The 15560-nt window shown below is 34.4% G+C and overlaps 1 protein-coding gene across 4 annotated transcripts; it reads right to left on the bottom strand.

The window, feature by feature from the left end:
- Nucleotides 1-283: 283 nt before the first annotated feature.
- Nucleotides 284-13178, bottom strand: LOC100251131 (protein TOPLESS-RELATED PROTEIN 2). 4 transcript variants are annotated; one of them, XM_010663831.3, is made up of 25 exons: nucleotides 11956-13178; nucleotides 11433-11612; nucleotides 10953-11066; nucleotides 10618-10776; nucleotides 10171-10348; nucleotides 9953-10091; nucleotides 9733-9842; nucleotides 9345-9483; nucleotides 9142-9251; nucleotides 8752-8821; nucleotides 8567-8640; nucleotides 8391-8486; nucleotides 7973-8068; nucleotides 6939-7066; nucleotides 6289-6523; nucleotides 6010-6177; nucleotides 4636-4743; nucleotides 4413-4559; nucleotides 3968-4078; nucleotides 3697-3879; nucleotides 3439-3567; nucleotides 2835-2930; nucleotides 1766-1951; nucleotides 901-1073; nucleotides 284-808 (listed from the first exon to the last, which is right to left on the bottom strand). In XM_010663831.3, the coding sequence occupies exons 1-25, from the start codon at nucleotides 12033-12035 to the stop codon at nucleotides 598-600; spliced, it is 3420 nt and encodes a 1139-aa protein (XP_010662133.1). In that variant the 5' UTR covers nucleotides 12036-13178; the 3' UTR covers nucleotides 284-597. The 4 variants fall into 4 exon arrangements, with proteins under 4 accessions (XP_010662133.1, XP_010662134.1, XP_002275116.1 ...); XM_010663832.3 differs by having other exon boundaries at nucleotides 284-805; XM_002275080.5 differs by having other exon boundaries at nucleotides 9965-10091.
- Between the last annotated feature and the right edge of the window lie 2382 nt (nucleotides 13179-15560).

The raw sequence follows: 15560 nt of genomic DNA, 5'->3' as shown, positions 1-15560 counted from the left end.
TCAATCATTTTCCACTCTCCATGACCTCAACATCAGGGTATATTCACCAGTGCTTTCAAAACTACAATTTCAATCACCAATTCCAAATCAAACTGAACAATATTATGAAAGTTTTCGACTATAAAGCTCTAACCCCATCAATAGCCGTGTCCCAGAAGCTCATCTGCAGGATCACTGCATTCTTTCAGTTAAACATAAATTCTGGGCACATATCAGAAGGGATGGTGGTGGTGGTGGTGGTAGTAGTAGTAGTAGTAGTATTAGTTGTCAAACAATATCAATATACCCTCATAGAAAAGAGTACTTTCATATGTCTTTAAACATTTGCCGAAACTGCAGCAATATACAATTTTTCTTCCTTAAAAACTTTATACTTATATAGCAAAATGATTGAAGAAAAGGATGGTAAAAGGAAAAAAAAAACGATGTACAATGAATATAAATAACGGTAAAGGTAAGGGGCTGAGCTTTGAAGCAATGGATTAGTGCAAAAAACGAATTAAGGGTAATCGCTAAAACTCATAGAAGGAGGGTGCCACGGTTTCTCTCTATATATGCCTTAGTGCAGCGCCCTGTACCTCGCATCTAGTGCCACCATCACCTAGGTGGGAGTTCGGTTGGTTGACCACTGAGAGCTGGGTTTGATGAGTTAGAGGGGATGGACCCATTATCTTGAGGGGGTTGGCCACCCCATTTTGGTTCTGTATCAGTTGGCTCAACCACATGCACAGCTCCATCGCTCATGCCCAGGGCAATTTGGTTGGGCTCTGATGGATGAGCCGCTATAACTAGAGGATAGACCCCACTGCTGCAGAAGATCAGAACCATTAGTAGAGGTATCAAAACCAACCAATAAACGGGAGTTATGAAGTAGTTCTGGAAATAGTGAAGTTGGAGTACCTGAGTGCAGGAGAAGGTATGTAAGCAGAAGGTGCTATTCTGCAGCGAAGCCTTAAGCTGTCTGCATCAAAAACTCCAACAGCACCATCACCAAAACCAGCATAAACCAGCATACTGTCACAGGAGTATATTGCACTTGAAATGGGAGCTGGAAGTGAGTCTTTCGGAGACCACTGCAACATTGATTAGGAAATCAGTAAGATTGAAGTTCAAAAAAGGACTCCAATGAAAAGAGAAGAAACATTATCTATGTGTCATGTGTAGACCATATCTACCCATTGGCCAGTATCCAAAATTTGTTCAGAACTGCCACTTCACTTTGCACAACCTTTATCAGTAACCTGAACTTCTAATGTTGGCATACATTCTTTATTTCCCAGTAAATATCACACTCACAAGAGATGCAAGAAACTGAGTTTTGAAATTTGGATTTGATAATGTTATTTGTTGGAGACACATTGAACATAATACTCATTTAAAATTTCATGTTCCTAGTAGTATTTTTAGCTGGTTTACATCGTATCTTCATGTTATATACCTTCAATTACCAAATTAAACCTGTAATGCACTTTTTTTAATAGATCTTTCCCTCTTTTTGAAAATTGGACCCTCAGAATTATAATAATCATCTGATAACAATAAATCTAATAATGATTATCAATTAGCTATTTTGTAGACTTCTTAAAGTATATTTTAACTAGCTAGGGTTCCATTTTTACAAGGCTCTGTGGCCTATCCCTTTCATTCCACACGCTTTGTGGTTTCATTTATGTGGTGTGCAATTTATCTCACACACAAAAGTTGGTCATTAAACACACAAAAGTAAGTTAATGACATACCATGATTCTTGAGTTAAAAAGCTTACCGATCGCACGCATTCAAGCTTGCTATCATACACAGCAATCTGGCTTTCATGAACAACCAACAGATGAGCTTGATCATTATGAAACTGGACTTTAGTGTCTCCAACCAACGGGGACGAGCGACCTGCTGGAGCTTGTATAAACCTCGATTTCCTTTTTTCCCATCCATCAATGCTCCACACACACAACTGCAACCCAATTCATCAAATCAAAATAAGTATCATACAGCTAAAAATTAATTCCTGGAAATTGACTAATTGCTTAGGCAAATAATAAAAATGCCAGTGTCTCATCTCCACTATTTTTTATCAATGATCCAGATCCACTAACCACCACCATGTTTTAATTCAAGTGTGCAACACACTTCACCGATATCATACTAGGCCTTCAGCACCTTAACACACCTCTTGCTGCCAGTGTCATCACTTGTTTAGTTTTGTGAATGTCTACTCTCAATTACATTGTAAGCAAAAAACACAGGCACATTAGTATGAACCACTTTTTATGCCATAAAAGCATGTGTGACATGCAACCATGTTCAACAAGAGAAAACACGACAAAGTTAATCTTGAAACAAAGAGAAAACTAAACAGTGATCCATTTGATATCAGTGATCCATTTGATAGTTTAATTGAGCCTCCATGGCTCATCAATGATAGAATTAGATGGCTTTAAGGTTCAAATCAGGGCAAGGCTCAAGGCGGGGCACCTCAAGATACTGCAAGGGTTAGAACAAAATTCTTTAAATTTCCCAACCCTTGTTGATGCAGCACTTAAGGGTCCAGCCATAGGCTTGTGGGAAAAATAATCAGTCTTTCTCATAATTGTCCAGATACTACCTATGCATCTAGATTTCCATCTATAGACAAGCCAGGAGAGGTATAAATATGAAAGCAGTACATAAAATTTTTCAGATGCTTGATGCCCACACCAGGGGAAGGTATTCTCTCTAAGTAAACAGAGTCAGAGCATTAAGTTGTATATAATATTTACAGCACTTCCTTAAGGCTGATGGCAAGGGCGAGGACTTACAAAAATATAATCATATTCAAATATATATTAGCTACTGACCTGGGCATCAGCCCCAGAAGATACCAGGCAATTAAGAATTTGGGAAAACGCAAGTCCGGTTACTCGTTTCTGGTGACCCTTGAGTTTTGTTTTGACCTGCCAACATGATCCAAAGAAAGTTCAGTGCGTTTTCAGAACTGAGAAAATTATACAAAAACTTTAAAATCACTAACAGGTAGTGTAAAGTGCTTAAAGAACTTTAAGAGTTCTCATAGAGTGCCTGAAATGAGTGACAACCACCGGTGCAGCCCTATTCTTATTGACCGATATTTGTTCAAATGATCAAGATTTTCTCATATTCAAAAGAAAAAATAAATAAAAATAAAGATCAGATTGATCCAAATAGATAAATACTCTTGACATTCCAAAATAATTTATAGTCTGCAATGGCAATAGGAAAACACTATAATGTTAAACAATTCTAAATTAAAACTGATTATCTTCAAACTTCAGAAACTTCGCATAACCAATACATGATTATAAAGAATGAGCATGAGCTGATGCAAAAAGCATATGCAAGACATCATCATTCCACTTGAAGATAGAATTTGACTTTAACAATTAAAAACACAGGAAAAATTAATCAACAAAAACAATGCTTCACCTCATCAACTCTAACATTATATATTTGAATTGTAGAATCCTCCATTCCTATGGCAATGATATTATTATCTTGAGGATGGAAAGCCAAAAAAGTGGCTGCAGGAGGTGGTGACATGAATGTCGTCATGACCTGAGAAGCAGTGAGCATGCTAATTGAGTTATATGGAAAAGCTTAAATAATTATGCGCATACCAAATGGCTAGAGTGAACTCTGGTGAAGAAAAGAAATGAACTCCAGAGAAGCAGGAAGACAACAGACCTTAAATGTCATCATGTTGAACAAAGACACCTTCCCACCAGATGCAGACATGACATAGGAATCATTTTTTGATAAAGCAATGCATGCAGCTGACTCTTCAGGTGGGTTATTGTCGCCTGTGTCATTGGTCATGAGAGTTCCATTGGCAGGTTGCCACAATTGTGGCACAACATATGCAGTAGACTGAAAATTATGCAGTAGTAACCCGTTAAAAATAGAACAGCAAAAGTGAGAGGAGGAAGAGGAGCAAATGAAACAACAAAACGCAAACCTTTCCCAGCGGATTCCTTTCGGAACGCTGCCATTTCCAAAGTTTGTGAACAGCATTGGAGATAAGGGCTAATAGAGCTAGTCCTGAGTTAGTGTAGATCAGCCTCACAACCTGCAATTTATGATTCCCCCCCTCAATTTTAGGCAACAAGTTAAAGATGCATTCACATGCAAAGACACATGTCAAAACCATACTAGATATGAAAAGTCTCAAACTGATGTCATGAACTTCCTTTATCTTGGGAAATATCAGGGCAAGAATGGATTAAATTTTATTAAATCAAAATACATTCAAAAACAAAATTCATAGTATCTGTGATCTCAAAGGAAAAAATCTCTTTCAATATAAGAAAATTTTGTTCTTTTAAAATATATTACTTCTCTTTCCTGATCAAGCATTGTTGATAAGTTCAGAAACCCTTTGGATTACTTTGAGCACCACCTACCTTGCCTGTTGTCACTGGATCTGGTAACCGTAGAGCTTTCAATTGAGATTGATCCACAATATCAGGAATCTTCCAGCTCTTAATCTTTTCTAGATCATCTGAAATCTTCGGTTTAACATCAACAAGCCGACTGCTATCCATGGTAGCCTACAGAACATGCAACATAAACATCAGAACCTAGGTGGCAGTAACAACTACGTGCAACTTGAAAAACTGAACTTACAAGATTGTTAATTGACACGGCAGGTTGGATCCTATCAGAGCGTTCCAGACTAGGAGACATTGCAGCAGAAACATTGGCTGCTGGTCCCAGTGCATTAACAATCAGAGGCTACAAAGAAAAGTTGAAATAGTGCCAAACAAGATTGATGTTAAAAAAATCTATACATATATATATATATATATATAGCAAAATAAAAATAAAAAATGCATAAGATTAAGGGAAAAATCCGTCAACTCTAATTAATTGTAGGAGTCGCCAAATTTATCAACTAACAAAATTATTAATATTTTTGTTAAAGAAAAATAATTCCTTGGAAGCATAAAACTCCCTATGGCAAAAGATGACTCTGTCTTTATCAATGTACCTACTATTTCAATGTATATATTTCCAAGGGACACAGAAGCTTATGATGTCCATCACAACCAAAAGCTGAACTTGTTGAACTTTTAATGCTATAATTCTTCTCATAGTCTACATAAGGATAACTTAAGGTCAAAATCTGGGGCAACAATTTCTCCAAGTTAGTCTATCCTATTGGTTTTATGGCCCATTCTTGTATATCTTTAAGATAATTGGCTCACCCAATTGATTTGATTTGATTTTTTTATTTTTAACAAAAGCTCACCCAATTGATTCGACTGAACAAGTTTCATTGCTAGGATTGCTAAGTTTGAGAATTTTTTTTTTTTTTCACTACTAACTTTTCATGGTGAATAAATAAGCAAATATAAACACAGATATACATATACATACTTGTATCTCTATGCTAATAATTGATAAAAATAAAAAAATAAAAATAAAAAAATAAAAATAAAAATTCTTTTTTTGATAGGCCTCAATGCTTATAATTGATAATATAACAGGTTTGTTCAAAAGAAATCATTAACTATATAGTAATATTTGGGATGGATAACATAGTCTTGTTCCAATTTTTTTTTTTATCAGAAACAAAAAATAGTTTTATTCCAATAGTTGATAATTACTAATCATCTATCACAGAACCAAGTTAGTTTCTCAAATAATTACAAATCAACAGAGATAACAAATTTACAAAATAATAATAGTCAAAAGGGTCAACAGTAGATGCCCATCACAAATCTCTCAGCATATAATACATGTATTCTATTGATCATTTCACATACTTAAAATTTCTTTAGCTTACATTTTTTACCTTAAGTTCCTTTGAAAGTGTTATAAATTAGCACTATGAAATTTGAACTCACAATAGTTACAATCAGGTGTATGCAATGAGGATTTCCATAATTTTTCTTCAAGCAGGTTAAACTTAGATGTAAAAAGAGACTAAGTGATTTTCTTGTTATCATTACTTCTTGAGTCCCAACATATTACAAAAAAAAAACTATAAGATATTACCTTAGAATTGATGGGTTCAGAAGGACCCCGATGTCCCTCCATAGGCCTACTCTCTAACATCCTTGTCAAGCGCAGGCCATCATTGTTGGCCAAAATTTTAATTCCATTGTCATTTGTTGTGACTGCCAACAATGACCCTTCCTTATTGAATCGCAGTCTAGGGCTTGCCTGCAAGGAGTAAAATTGCATGAGAAGAAACCAATGGCTTCTCTAATCTTTGACAAGAAACCTACTTAAAATAGTAAAAAAATAAATAACTAGAGAGGAGCAAATACTAACAGGCAACCCGCCTTCTGCCTCCACAGCTGTCAATATGTTGGTATTATCCATATCCCAGAACTTAATCTGAAATTCATCACCAGCAGCTAAGAACCGGTTCCTAGTTGTGTCAAACTGGACCACACCTAAAGATCGTTTCCTAAAACCTAAATATGTCCGTTTAATAGCTCCTTCGCTCTCATTCCATTCAACTAGGTGAGATTCACCATCTTTACTTGTTCCACAAGAGAAAAGCCTGGAAGACAATACAAGATTCTAATAACTATATAAATTAAAACTAAAAAGAAGAAGAATACAAGACTAATAACAAAAAATTGCATGATAGACCATCTCATATGGCTAATGTCATATGCAAAAGCAATTAGGTAGATAACCCCCCAAAACACCATCAAATAAAATCATTAGTAACAAATAGTTTTCAGTGCCACATGATGCTTCAGGGCATTTCAGTATACAAAGAGTGAAACAGATAAAACCACAAATTATATACATCACTAGTAACAGAATAATTCTGATGCCACAACATGTAGGATATTTTCACATAATAAAGTACAAACATAGAAATACAATCAACTAATTCAAATGTCAAATTTCTTCATAAATCAATTCATTTAATATCCCTGGGGGCAGGAAGAGTTAAAAAGCTTCACCTTGTTCCATCCGCACTATAGGCCATCATGGTACACCAATGTCCAGGAGCATCATAGTCTACTCTAGATCCCAAGCAATCATATAGCCAAGCTTTAATCTTCCCATCTATGGCAGTAGAAAAAATAAACTGCAGACAAAGGAAAAGTGAGTTGGATAAATGAAATTGGGCATGATGAATACCATATAACCCTTGCAATATCCCATTTCCTAAGACCATATTATGCTACATTTTATGGCAGCCCATTTTCAACAGCTAAGATCAACATGATCAGATAGCCTCAGCCAAGAAACCAAAAAAACAAATGTTGTAATTCTAATAGGTGATATATCTTACAGGCCCCATAGTTCTTAAAACATATGAATCATTCAACCAACAGACTCAAAATAGTAAATTCCACACATCACAAGAAAGAGAAGGTAATATATATATATATACATATGAGCCCCGAGCAAAGGTTGTGCTAATCAAAACAATGTGACCAAAAGGAGTTGAGTTTATCAAGAAAGCCTCCCTTTGATCTGCAGCTTCTCTCTAAAAATAAAGAAGACACCCATCCTTTCCAATGCAATTAAGAAGATTAGATTTAAGCAGAAGATTAAGCGAAGATATCTATCAAACCAACCATGGACAGATATATTTGAGTCCACAGGTCATATTGCCTTTCTTTCATAATTTTGCAGTAATATGATGATGTTGACCTTTCACTTGGGCATGATGTAAAAAGCCCACCTCAGCAGCATTAATAAGATGATTTCCACCTCAAAATAAAATATTTCCCATTCACCTGTGACCTTTAATCAGAGAACTCTCACGTCAAAGGATGGGAACAATTACCAATTGGGTCCAACCCATTTGAAAATAGCACCATTTAAACTAGCAGAACACATTAACAAAATAACAGGGTATATGATGATATAAGTAGCTAATCAAACAGCTGAAAACTTGCACTATTAGCCCTTGTATCAAATGTTAACACATTGATGTGCTAAAAAACAAATATAAAGCTAATATTTACTTCTAAAGAGAAGTCACCTGAATATTTTCTTTATAATGAGGGCAGACTGAATATACAGGAGCTTCATGGCCTTCAAATGTATACAGCCTGCGTCCAGTTTGAGCATCCCATACCTAATGCACAAGGAAATACATTAAGAAAAACCAATTTTCCTTTTCACAAAATAATATCTAGTCCTCACAAGAATTAAAAAGCTTCAGCTGTTAAGGAATAGGCAAACAGTGCATATCAAACTAACAACCCCTAGAATGTGAGACCACCTCCCACATGTGGAGACAGTAAACTAACAACTGGCAAAGAAATGGATGTTTGCAAGGAGATTCAAACGGAACTTCTAGGCAAGCCTTCAATACCACATTGGACTGCCAATAGCCCCCAAAGCTTAACTATCAGAGAATGAGTCAACAGTGTACATCAAGATAAGAGAGTTTATACCTTTATTGTCTTGTCATCACCACATGTGACAATGCACAATTGCTTGTTGGGATGAGCAAAAGCAACATCATTAACACCACCAATATGAGCATCAATCTGAAGGATATAATCATGTCAGTAACTAAAACCGATCTCATTGCCAGGGAAGAAGACAAAATTCATGGCAAAGAACTCACTTCTAGATGCTGTCTTAGTTCTCCAGTTGGATTGTAAGTGTATATCTGAACAATATGTTTGGAAAATGCAACACCTAGAAGATGCAAAATGTAACTAAACAGTCAAAAAATATTGTCTAACAGAATAAGCATATAAGCTAATGAAATTAAGCTCAGTGATAATACAAGAAACTTTTCATAAGTACCAAGTATAAGTCCATCAGGCCCCCATACACATCGATTGACAGAGATTGTGGCATCTTTCAACAATGCTGTCTGATAATAAAATCAAGATCAGTTAAAGACAAGATCAGCTCACAGTAAGGTAGTAACCGATTTTCAATACTATTATCTATCCTTAATCTACATTCTTATATCAAGCAATGAGTCTCGGACAGAAGACCAAATGAATCAGGTGATGTAGCTAGAACCCACATAATTATAAGAGTTAACAGTGAGATGGGGGAGGATCATAAAGAGGGTGACCAGTAAGGACTAAGGGGACAATTAAAAAGAAATTTTAAATATTGAAGGCAAAATATGAGGTTTGTACAGTAGAATCTAATAGCATATCCAATGAATTTGTATGAAAATACCTGCAATGGCATCGAACAGGCTGAGATATCCCAGACCTTGAAAGGTTTATGTGCCAACCTTTCCCGGGATCCGACTTCCCAAAGGCTAATGTCACCAACATTTGTCCCAACTGCAGTTAAAGACCCACAAAATTTTTAACTATAAAAATTGAGGGAAAAAAAATCAAAAGCAATAATGAACAGAATATCATTCAAGCTTCAACCTAGAAGGACAGTTTGTTGTTGTGGATGAAAGTCCATGCTCATGACATTGGATCCCTGAGTAATGGTTCGCACAACAGATTTTGGAAGATCATCTTGCGAATAGACATTGGGTGCATGAGCCACACCAGAAAATGACACCTACAAAACCATAGTTATGTATTTTCTCAAGTTTTGTAAGTGCAATAAGAAAAAGATAAAGAAAATTAAATTTTTAGAGCTGCACTAGAGATGGGATACCAACAAAACAACAGAGTATCATTTAAATTTTGTCGAAAAAAGAAAAGAAGTGAGACAATAAAACAACCACCCAATATGAAAGCAAAACAATATTTATAACAGCTAGCCCATATAGATGTGCAGCTTGCAAAAAGAATCGGTCATTTCCACCTCATCAGATTGACCAGTGCGAATTCGCTTCATCAAGTGCTCAGAATCACCAGATTGATAATCCATCCCTGTAACACCTGTAGGGGTCCTTTGGTGTTTTAAGAATGCAGCTGTAAGAATCAAAAGTAATTAAAATTATAAAATCAATTAGTTTCACCAAGGTTCGTAACTCAGCAGAAATCTAAAGTATTACAAACCAGAGCCAGAAGTAGATAGTTACCAACATTCCCACCTGCAGTAGAAGGCTGCACAAGGCTTGGGGGACCTGCTGCCACTGCAGCATGAGGCAAGGACGGATTGGTGCTTGACATCCAACCAGCAATAGCACCAGGAGATGGGGAAACAACAGGCTGAAAGGGCTGCATAGCAAGGTGAGTTAAGTATTATTCCCAGGAACTGCAAGATCTGTTTGCAAATTTATAGATGTAAATTACTTACATTATGGGCACCAATAGGAGGAAATGCCCCAGCTTTGGGAATGGGTCCCACAAGGGGATTATTTGTGGGAGGAGGAGGACGAGCTCCATTAGTAGGAGTGCATGCATGATCAGTGAAGAGTGTTTTGATATCAGGGTTAGAACGAGGATTCTTGCAAAGCTGATGTTGCCAATTCAGACTGAAATATTGAAAGAGAGGGATCACATCGAAAGTAACAACTTTAATCAAAAAGGAACTAGTATTGGCTACACATGAAAATTCCATGGTATTAGTTGTATTTATAAGTTGACTACAAGAATCAGACTAAAGAGAGAATAAGAAAGAGGAAGTGAGCGAATGTGGGATGCAGAACTATATAACAAGTTACAATTGGCATCCAGAATTCTGTTAGATGGCAGTGTAACTGGTCTAAACAGACAAAATCTGAAGAATGTAAATAGGAATCACCTCTGGTTTATCAAGGTCCTAAGTCGTGAAGCTTTGAAAGCTGGAAAAGTAAGCTTGTCACGGAACAGTGGATTTGCCTCAATAAGCTTTTTAAGTTCTATAAGCATAATACCACGAGCTGATTTTGTGTCCCCATACTTTGAGAGCTGCTCGTTTTGCCTGATGGCACACACAATACAACCAAAGAAAAGGAAAACATTAAATGCAGATTATCACAATTCACAAAGGGCAATATGCAAATAGGTACCAAAAACTTTCAAGAGAAAGTGACTAAAGATATTAGGACCAATCATAATGCCACCCAAACGAATTCCTGGAGGACCAAGATTGCATACCTAAAGTTCTCAAGAGTAAGCAATTGGGTAATTTCCTTAAATAGCTCTTCATTGAAAGATGCAAAAACCTTAAGGTCTTTGACAAGAATCTCAACAGCCTTTGCTCGGTCCTGCCTGATAACAAGAATCAAAACAACAGATTATCAAATACCATACACATGAACAAATGCAAAAAAAAAATTAAATACTCAGATTTCTAAATCAAACAATGCATATACACCAATACACCAAAGCCTACAAGGCTATAACCAACCAACATGGCTCGACATCATTCCTTTCAATTCAAAGTACAATATCCAATGTAGTCCCATAGATTTCTCAAGTGCCTGAGCATTTAAGTTCAAACAAAATGGCCTCCATCCTCACCATAACAGTTGGAAGAGAGTTTTGGCACAAAGCAGGCAGCTAGAACACCACATTTGCTTATTACAACTGGAAGTTCATAAATGGAAAACCTATTGCGATGGAATAAAAACTCACCTATCAAGAGCTTCCAAATACTTCTGCTTTCTAATCTCAAAGAAAATCTTCATTGAATACCGATTGTCTTCGACCTTTGTGAATCCACATAAATACCGCTCTACTTCATCCCATTCACCTGCCTGAACTTGATCTTCAAAATGTTTCATATTGAAGAAAAACCCAGACTCCTGCTCTAACCTAAAAATTCAGAAATCATAAAATACAAACTTATCAAAAGCAGTTATTACTAATCCAAGCTCAATCTCTTAATTCTCCGTTTGGTCTCTGAGACAAGAGAGGAAAGGAAACATAATTGAAATTTCAAACCTTAGCCTTCAATTATTTAGGGGACTTCCACTCAACTGAACATAATGCAAATATTTGATTTGCAGAATTTTCCAAATCAAGCCCACCAAAATGCAGAAGATTATACACACACACACATATATATGCCTTTCTTTGTTATTTCTTTTCCTCAATTATCGCAGTAACCAATCGGACAATTAGATAAATCATCCAACCAACATCACAGCAAACTTACTTATGAACAGTTTCCTTGAACTTCTCCTCGTCCAAGAACTGTAATATTAAAAATACCAGTTCCCTACTCAGCGACGACATCGTCCCCGGTACCCCTAATCGCTCCAGCTCAAAGATCTGATATTAAACCCACAGCAATCTGGATTTGGCCCGAAAAACCTTTTCGGGTGGAACTACTTCACGAATGTGATGAAATGTAAAACACCCAAAACCTAGTTCTTCAGTTCTATATCGGAGGCATTAATACAGTGAAATTCTCAGGTGTATGCTCAAATCATTCGTCAAACACCGCATTCAATAAACCAACTTACACATAAATACGAATGGCCCTCAATAACTCGTTCAAATTTCAAATCAATACAAGGAAAGGTCTTCACTTCACCGAAATCATGCAAAACCCTAATTTGCCAAAATCAGGATAACAGAAAACCCTAACTAAAACCCTAAAAATTTTCAGCCTGGAGTACAACCATATAGCAAGTTCCAGGCTTCATTTCACAACATAAAATTTTACCATATAAATGTAGGTTTCATGTTCTTCCTCTTGAGCCAAACTAGATTATAACGTTGAGAGAACAAAAGCAGAAACACAAAACCTTACTGACGAAACTCCATTTCTAGGGTTAGGGTTTTTCAGCAGCCCCTCTTTCCCTTTCACCTCAGCAACCCTCTTTTTCTCTCCAAAGCCCCTGAATTTCAATCTGGGTCGCCTCCTTCTCTCTCCAAAAACCCTTTTTTTCTATCTGGGCCCCCTCCTCGTCGCTCACTAAAATCCCTCTTCTCAACCCGGGCTCCCTCCTCTTCCTAAAATCCCTTTTCCTGCCTGGTTCCCTCTCTCTAAAAACCCTTTTTCCCAACCGGGTTTTTGCTCTCTCCACCGCTTTCCTTTGCCCCTCTCTCTTTCTCTCTCTTTCACCTCTGCACCCAATCCTTCTCTCACTGTATCTTACGCATATATATATAAATGAATTCTCGCTTTTTCTCTCTTTATAGGACACCCTAGGACTAGGTTTTTGTGATGGTGGTTTTGGTAGCTTTCCCTTGCTTTTCTCCCCCTTTCTCTCTCTACAAATCCACCGCTTGGGTGCGCTGATGTTATTTGAAAACAAATGGGAAAAAACCCTACATCTCTGCACAGCGACTATTCTATATACTGTTGCTTTTTTACTATTGGCTCCGTCTCCCTCTCTCTCTTCTTTCTCTCTCTAGCTTTTGATGTGTCCATGAACAGTGGTTTCTTGGAATATGAGCCCATTAGGTCGGCAGTCAGTTCAGTGCTTCTGTTTTCATTCTTTTCCTTTTTTCCACTTTTACCCCTTCACTCTTTTCAACTACCCTATTCTCTCTCCCCTTTTCTTCCCATCTTGCCCTTTTTCCTTTTTTTTTTTTTCTTTTCTTAGAAAATGCTTAATTTTAAAAAATTATTTGGACCCGATTAGAAACTATACTTTAAAAAAACATAAAATAATTTTCTATTTTAAAAAACATGTGTGGGTGATTTTTAATCATAAAGTGTTTTTTAAAGAATTTATTTTGAAAACAATATTTTTTTAAAATATTTTACGTTGAAACAAAATTTTATTTTTGAAATCAATAATTTTTAAAATATGAATTGAAAATAATGATTTTAAAATCATTTACGATAAAACCTTGATTATTTTGGATGTTAAAAGATTATTAGGAGATAAAATTAGTCTCATTTATTTGTATCTTGATTTACATTTATTTTTTTGTATTTTTATTAACAAATTTAGTAATAATCTTAATAGATACAAGTCTCTTTCAAATTTGAATAAAAATAATATTTAGACTTTAAATTTTAAACAAAATATCTCAAATTTTAGTAGCCTTCGAAAAAATCAAACATTATCATCATGAAATTATATAAAATGTAAATTTATTTAGAATTAAGAAGGTTTTGCGGTATCTTTGAATGTGTTGTCTTCTTGTATAAAATTAAGAGCATTTTTTAATCGAATCTTTTTTAAAAAAAGAATAATAAGTAAATAGTGGGATACCTTTTTTTCTTCACTCTTTTTTATATTTGTTAAACTAATAGGGTCTTATTCTTATGTAAAATTAAGTACATTTTGTCATTATTTATTACCAATGAATACTATTTGTACCCATCTTTGTTCATTTACAATTTTACGTTTAATTGTAAATTATTTCCAAAACCGTTTTTAAGAATTATTATGGAATATAATATTTTTTTATAACATATTTTAACTATTTTAGTTGATTTTTATGACTTTATCTTAAAATATAATTGTGTAAACATGAAATATAATTGAAAATAATATTATATAGATAAAAGTTATTTATAAAAAAAATATTTAAAAATATGAAAAAATAAGTTAAAAACATTTAAGCTTTCAAAAAATTTCTATTTTAGACCGTTTAAAAAAAATTTTTAAGTTGATTTTTATGATTTTATCTTAAAAAATAATTAAAAATGATACTATATATATATATATATATATATATATATATATATATATATATATAATTTATTTATATAAAAATATCTTAAAATACAGAAAACAAGTTAAAAACATTTCAAATTTCAAAAGATTTCAGTTTTAAAAAATATCTTAAACTTCTTAAAAAAAATATTCTCAAACAAATCTTATATTTCTTATCGTCTTTTTTTACCTTCTTCTCATCTTCTTTCCATTTTAATAGGATTTAAATCACACAATCCCCATTTATTTGTTTTTCCAAATTTCTTTCTATAAATGATTACTAAAGAGACAATTGCCCTTGAAAAATAGAAAATCAAATTTAATTTTTTTTAAAATATTATTTTCCATTAATTAATTTTATGAGTCACTTCTTCATAAATTCAAATTTATAACATAATATCCAATCATGAAGATATTTTCTTTAATCAATTTCATAAGCTATAAAAATCATGGGTCTACATCAATTGAATCAATAATGACAAACTACATCAAAGAAAATATCATATGATTTAGACATAACCAAACTTTTTTAGACACATTTATTTTCTTGTTTTATGAAATAGTTAGCCACCACATATTCCAAACCCTAATGATTATGAAATAAAAATTAAAAAAATCATCCATATCAAACATCACATCATAGACAACCATGGTGTTGTTTTCACTCAATAAATAGCCAACTAACATTATATATATATATGGTTACTTTATATTTTTATTTCTAATTGATTGCTTACATATATGAAGGTTATTTGAGGCTTTCATTAAAAGAAAAAAAAAATAGGTTCATATTTTATTTATTCATTAGAAGTGATTTCAATAATCAATTCACCTCATTCGCCATTTTTCAAAAAATTAATATTATAGTCCATTTGATAACTATTTTAAACATAATTTTAAAAAATAGTTTTTAAGACCAGTTTTTAAAAATTGTTTTTTAATATTTTGTAAAACAAAAGTTAGTGATGGGTTGTTGTGGAGTGATCAACACTCTGAGGTTTCAATTTGTTGGGTCAACACATCTGAGGTTTGAGTTTGTTGCTCAACACCTATAGGTTGAGGTCCCCATGGAGAGTCCTATGACTTTAATCGAAAACATCATGTTTTCGACTTTTAACAATAGAAAAACAAAAAAATGTTT

Source organism: Vitis vinifera, chromosome 16 (genome assembly GCF_030704535.1).
Source record: "Vitis vinifera cultivar Pinot Noir 40024 chromosome 16, ASM3070453v1".
Lineage (NCBI taxonomy): Eukaryota > Viridiplantae > Streptophyta > Magnoliopsida > Vitales > Vitaceae > Vitis > Vitis vinifera.
This window is presented reverse-complemented; position numbering and strand designations above follow the sequence as displayed.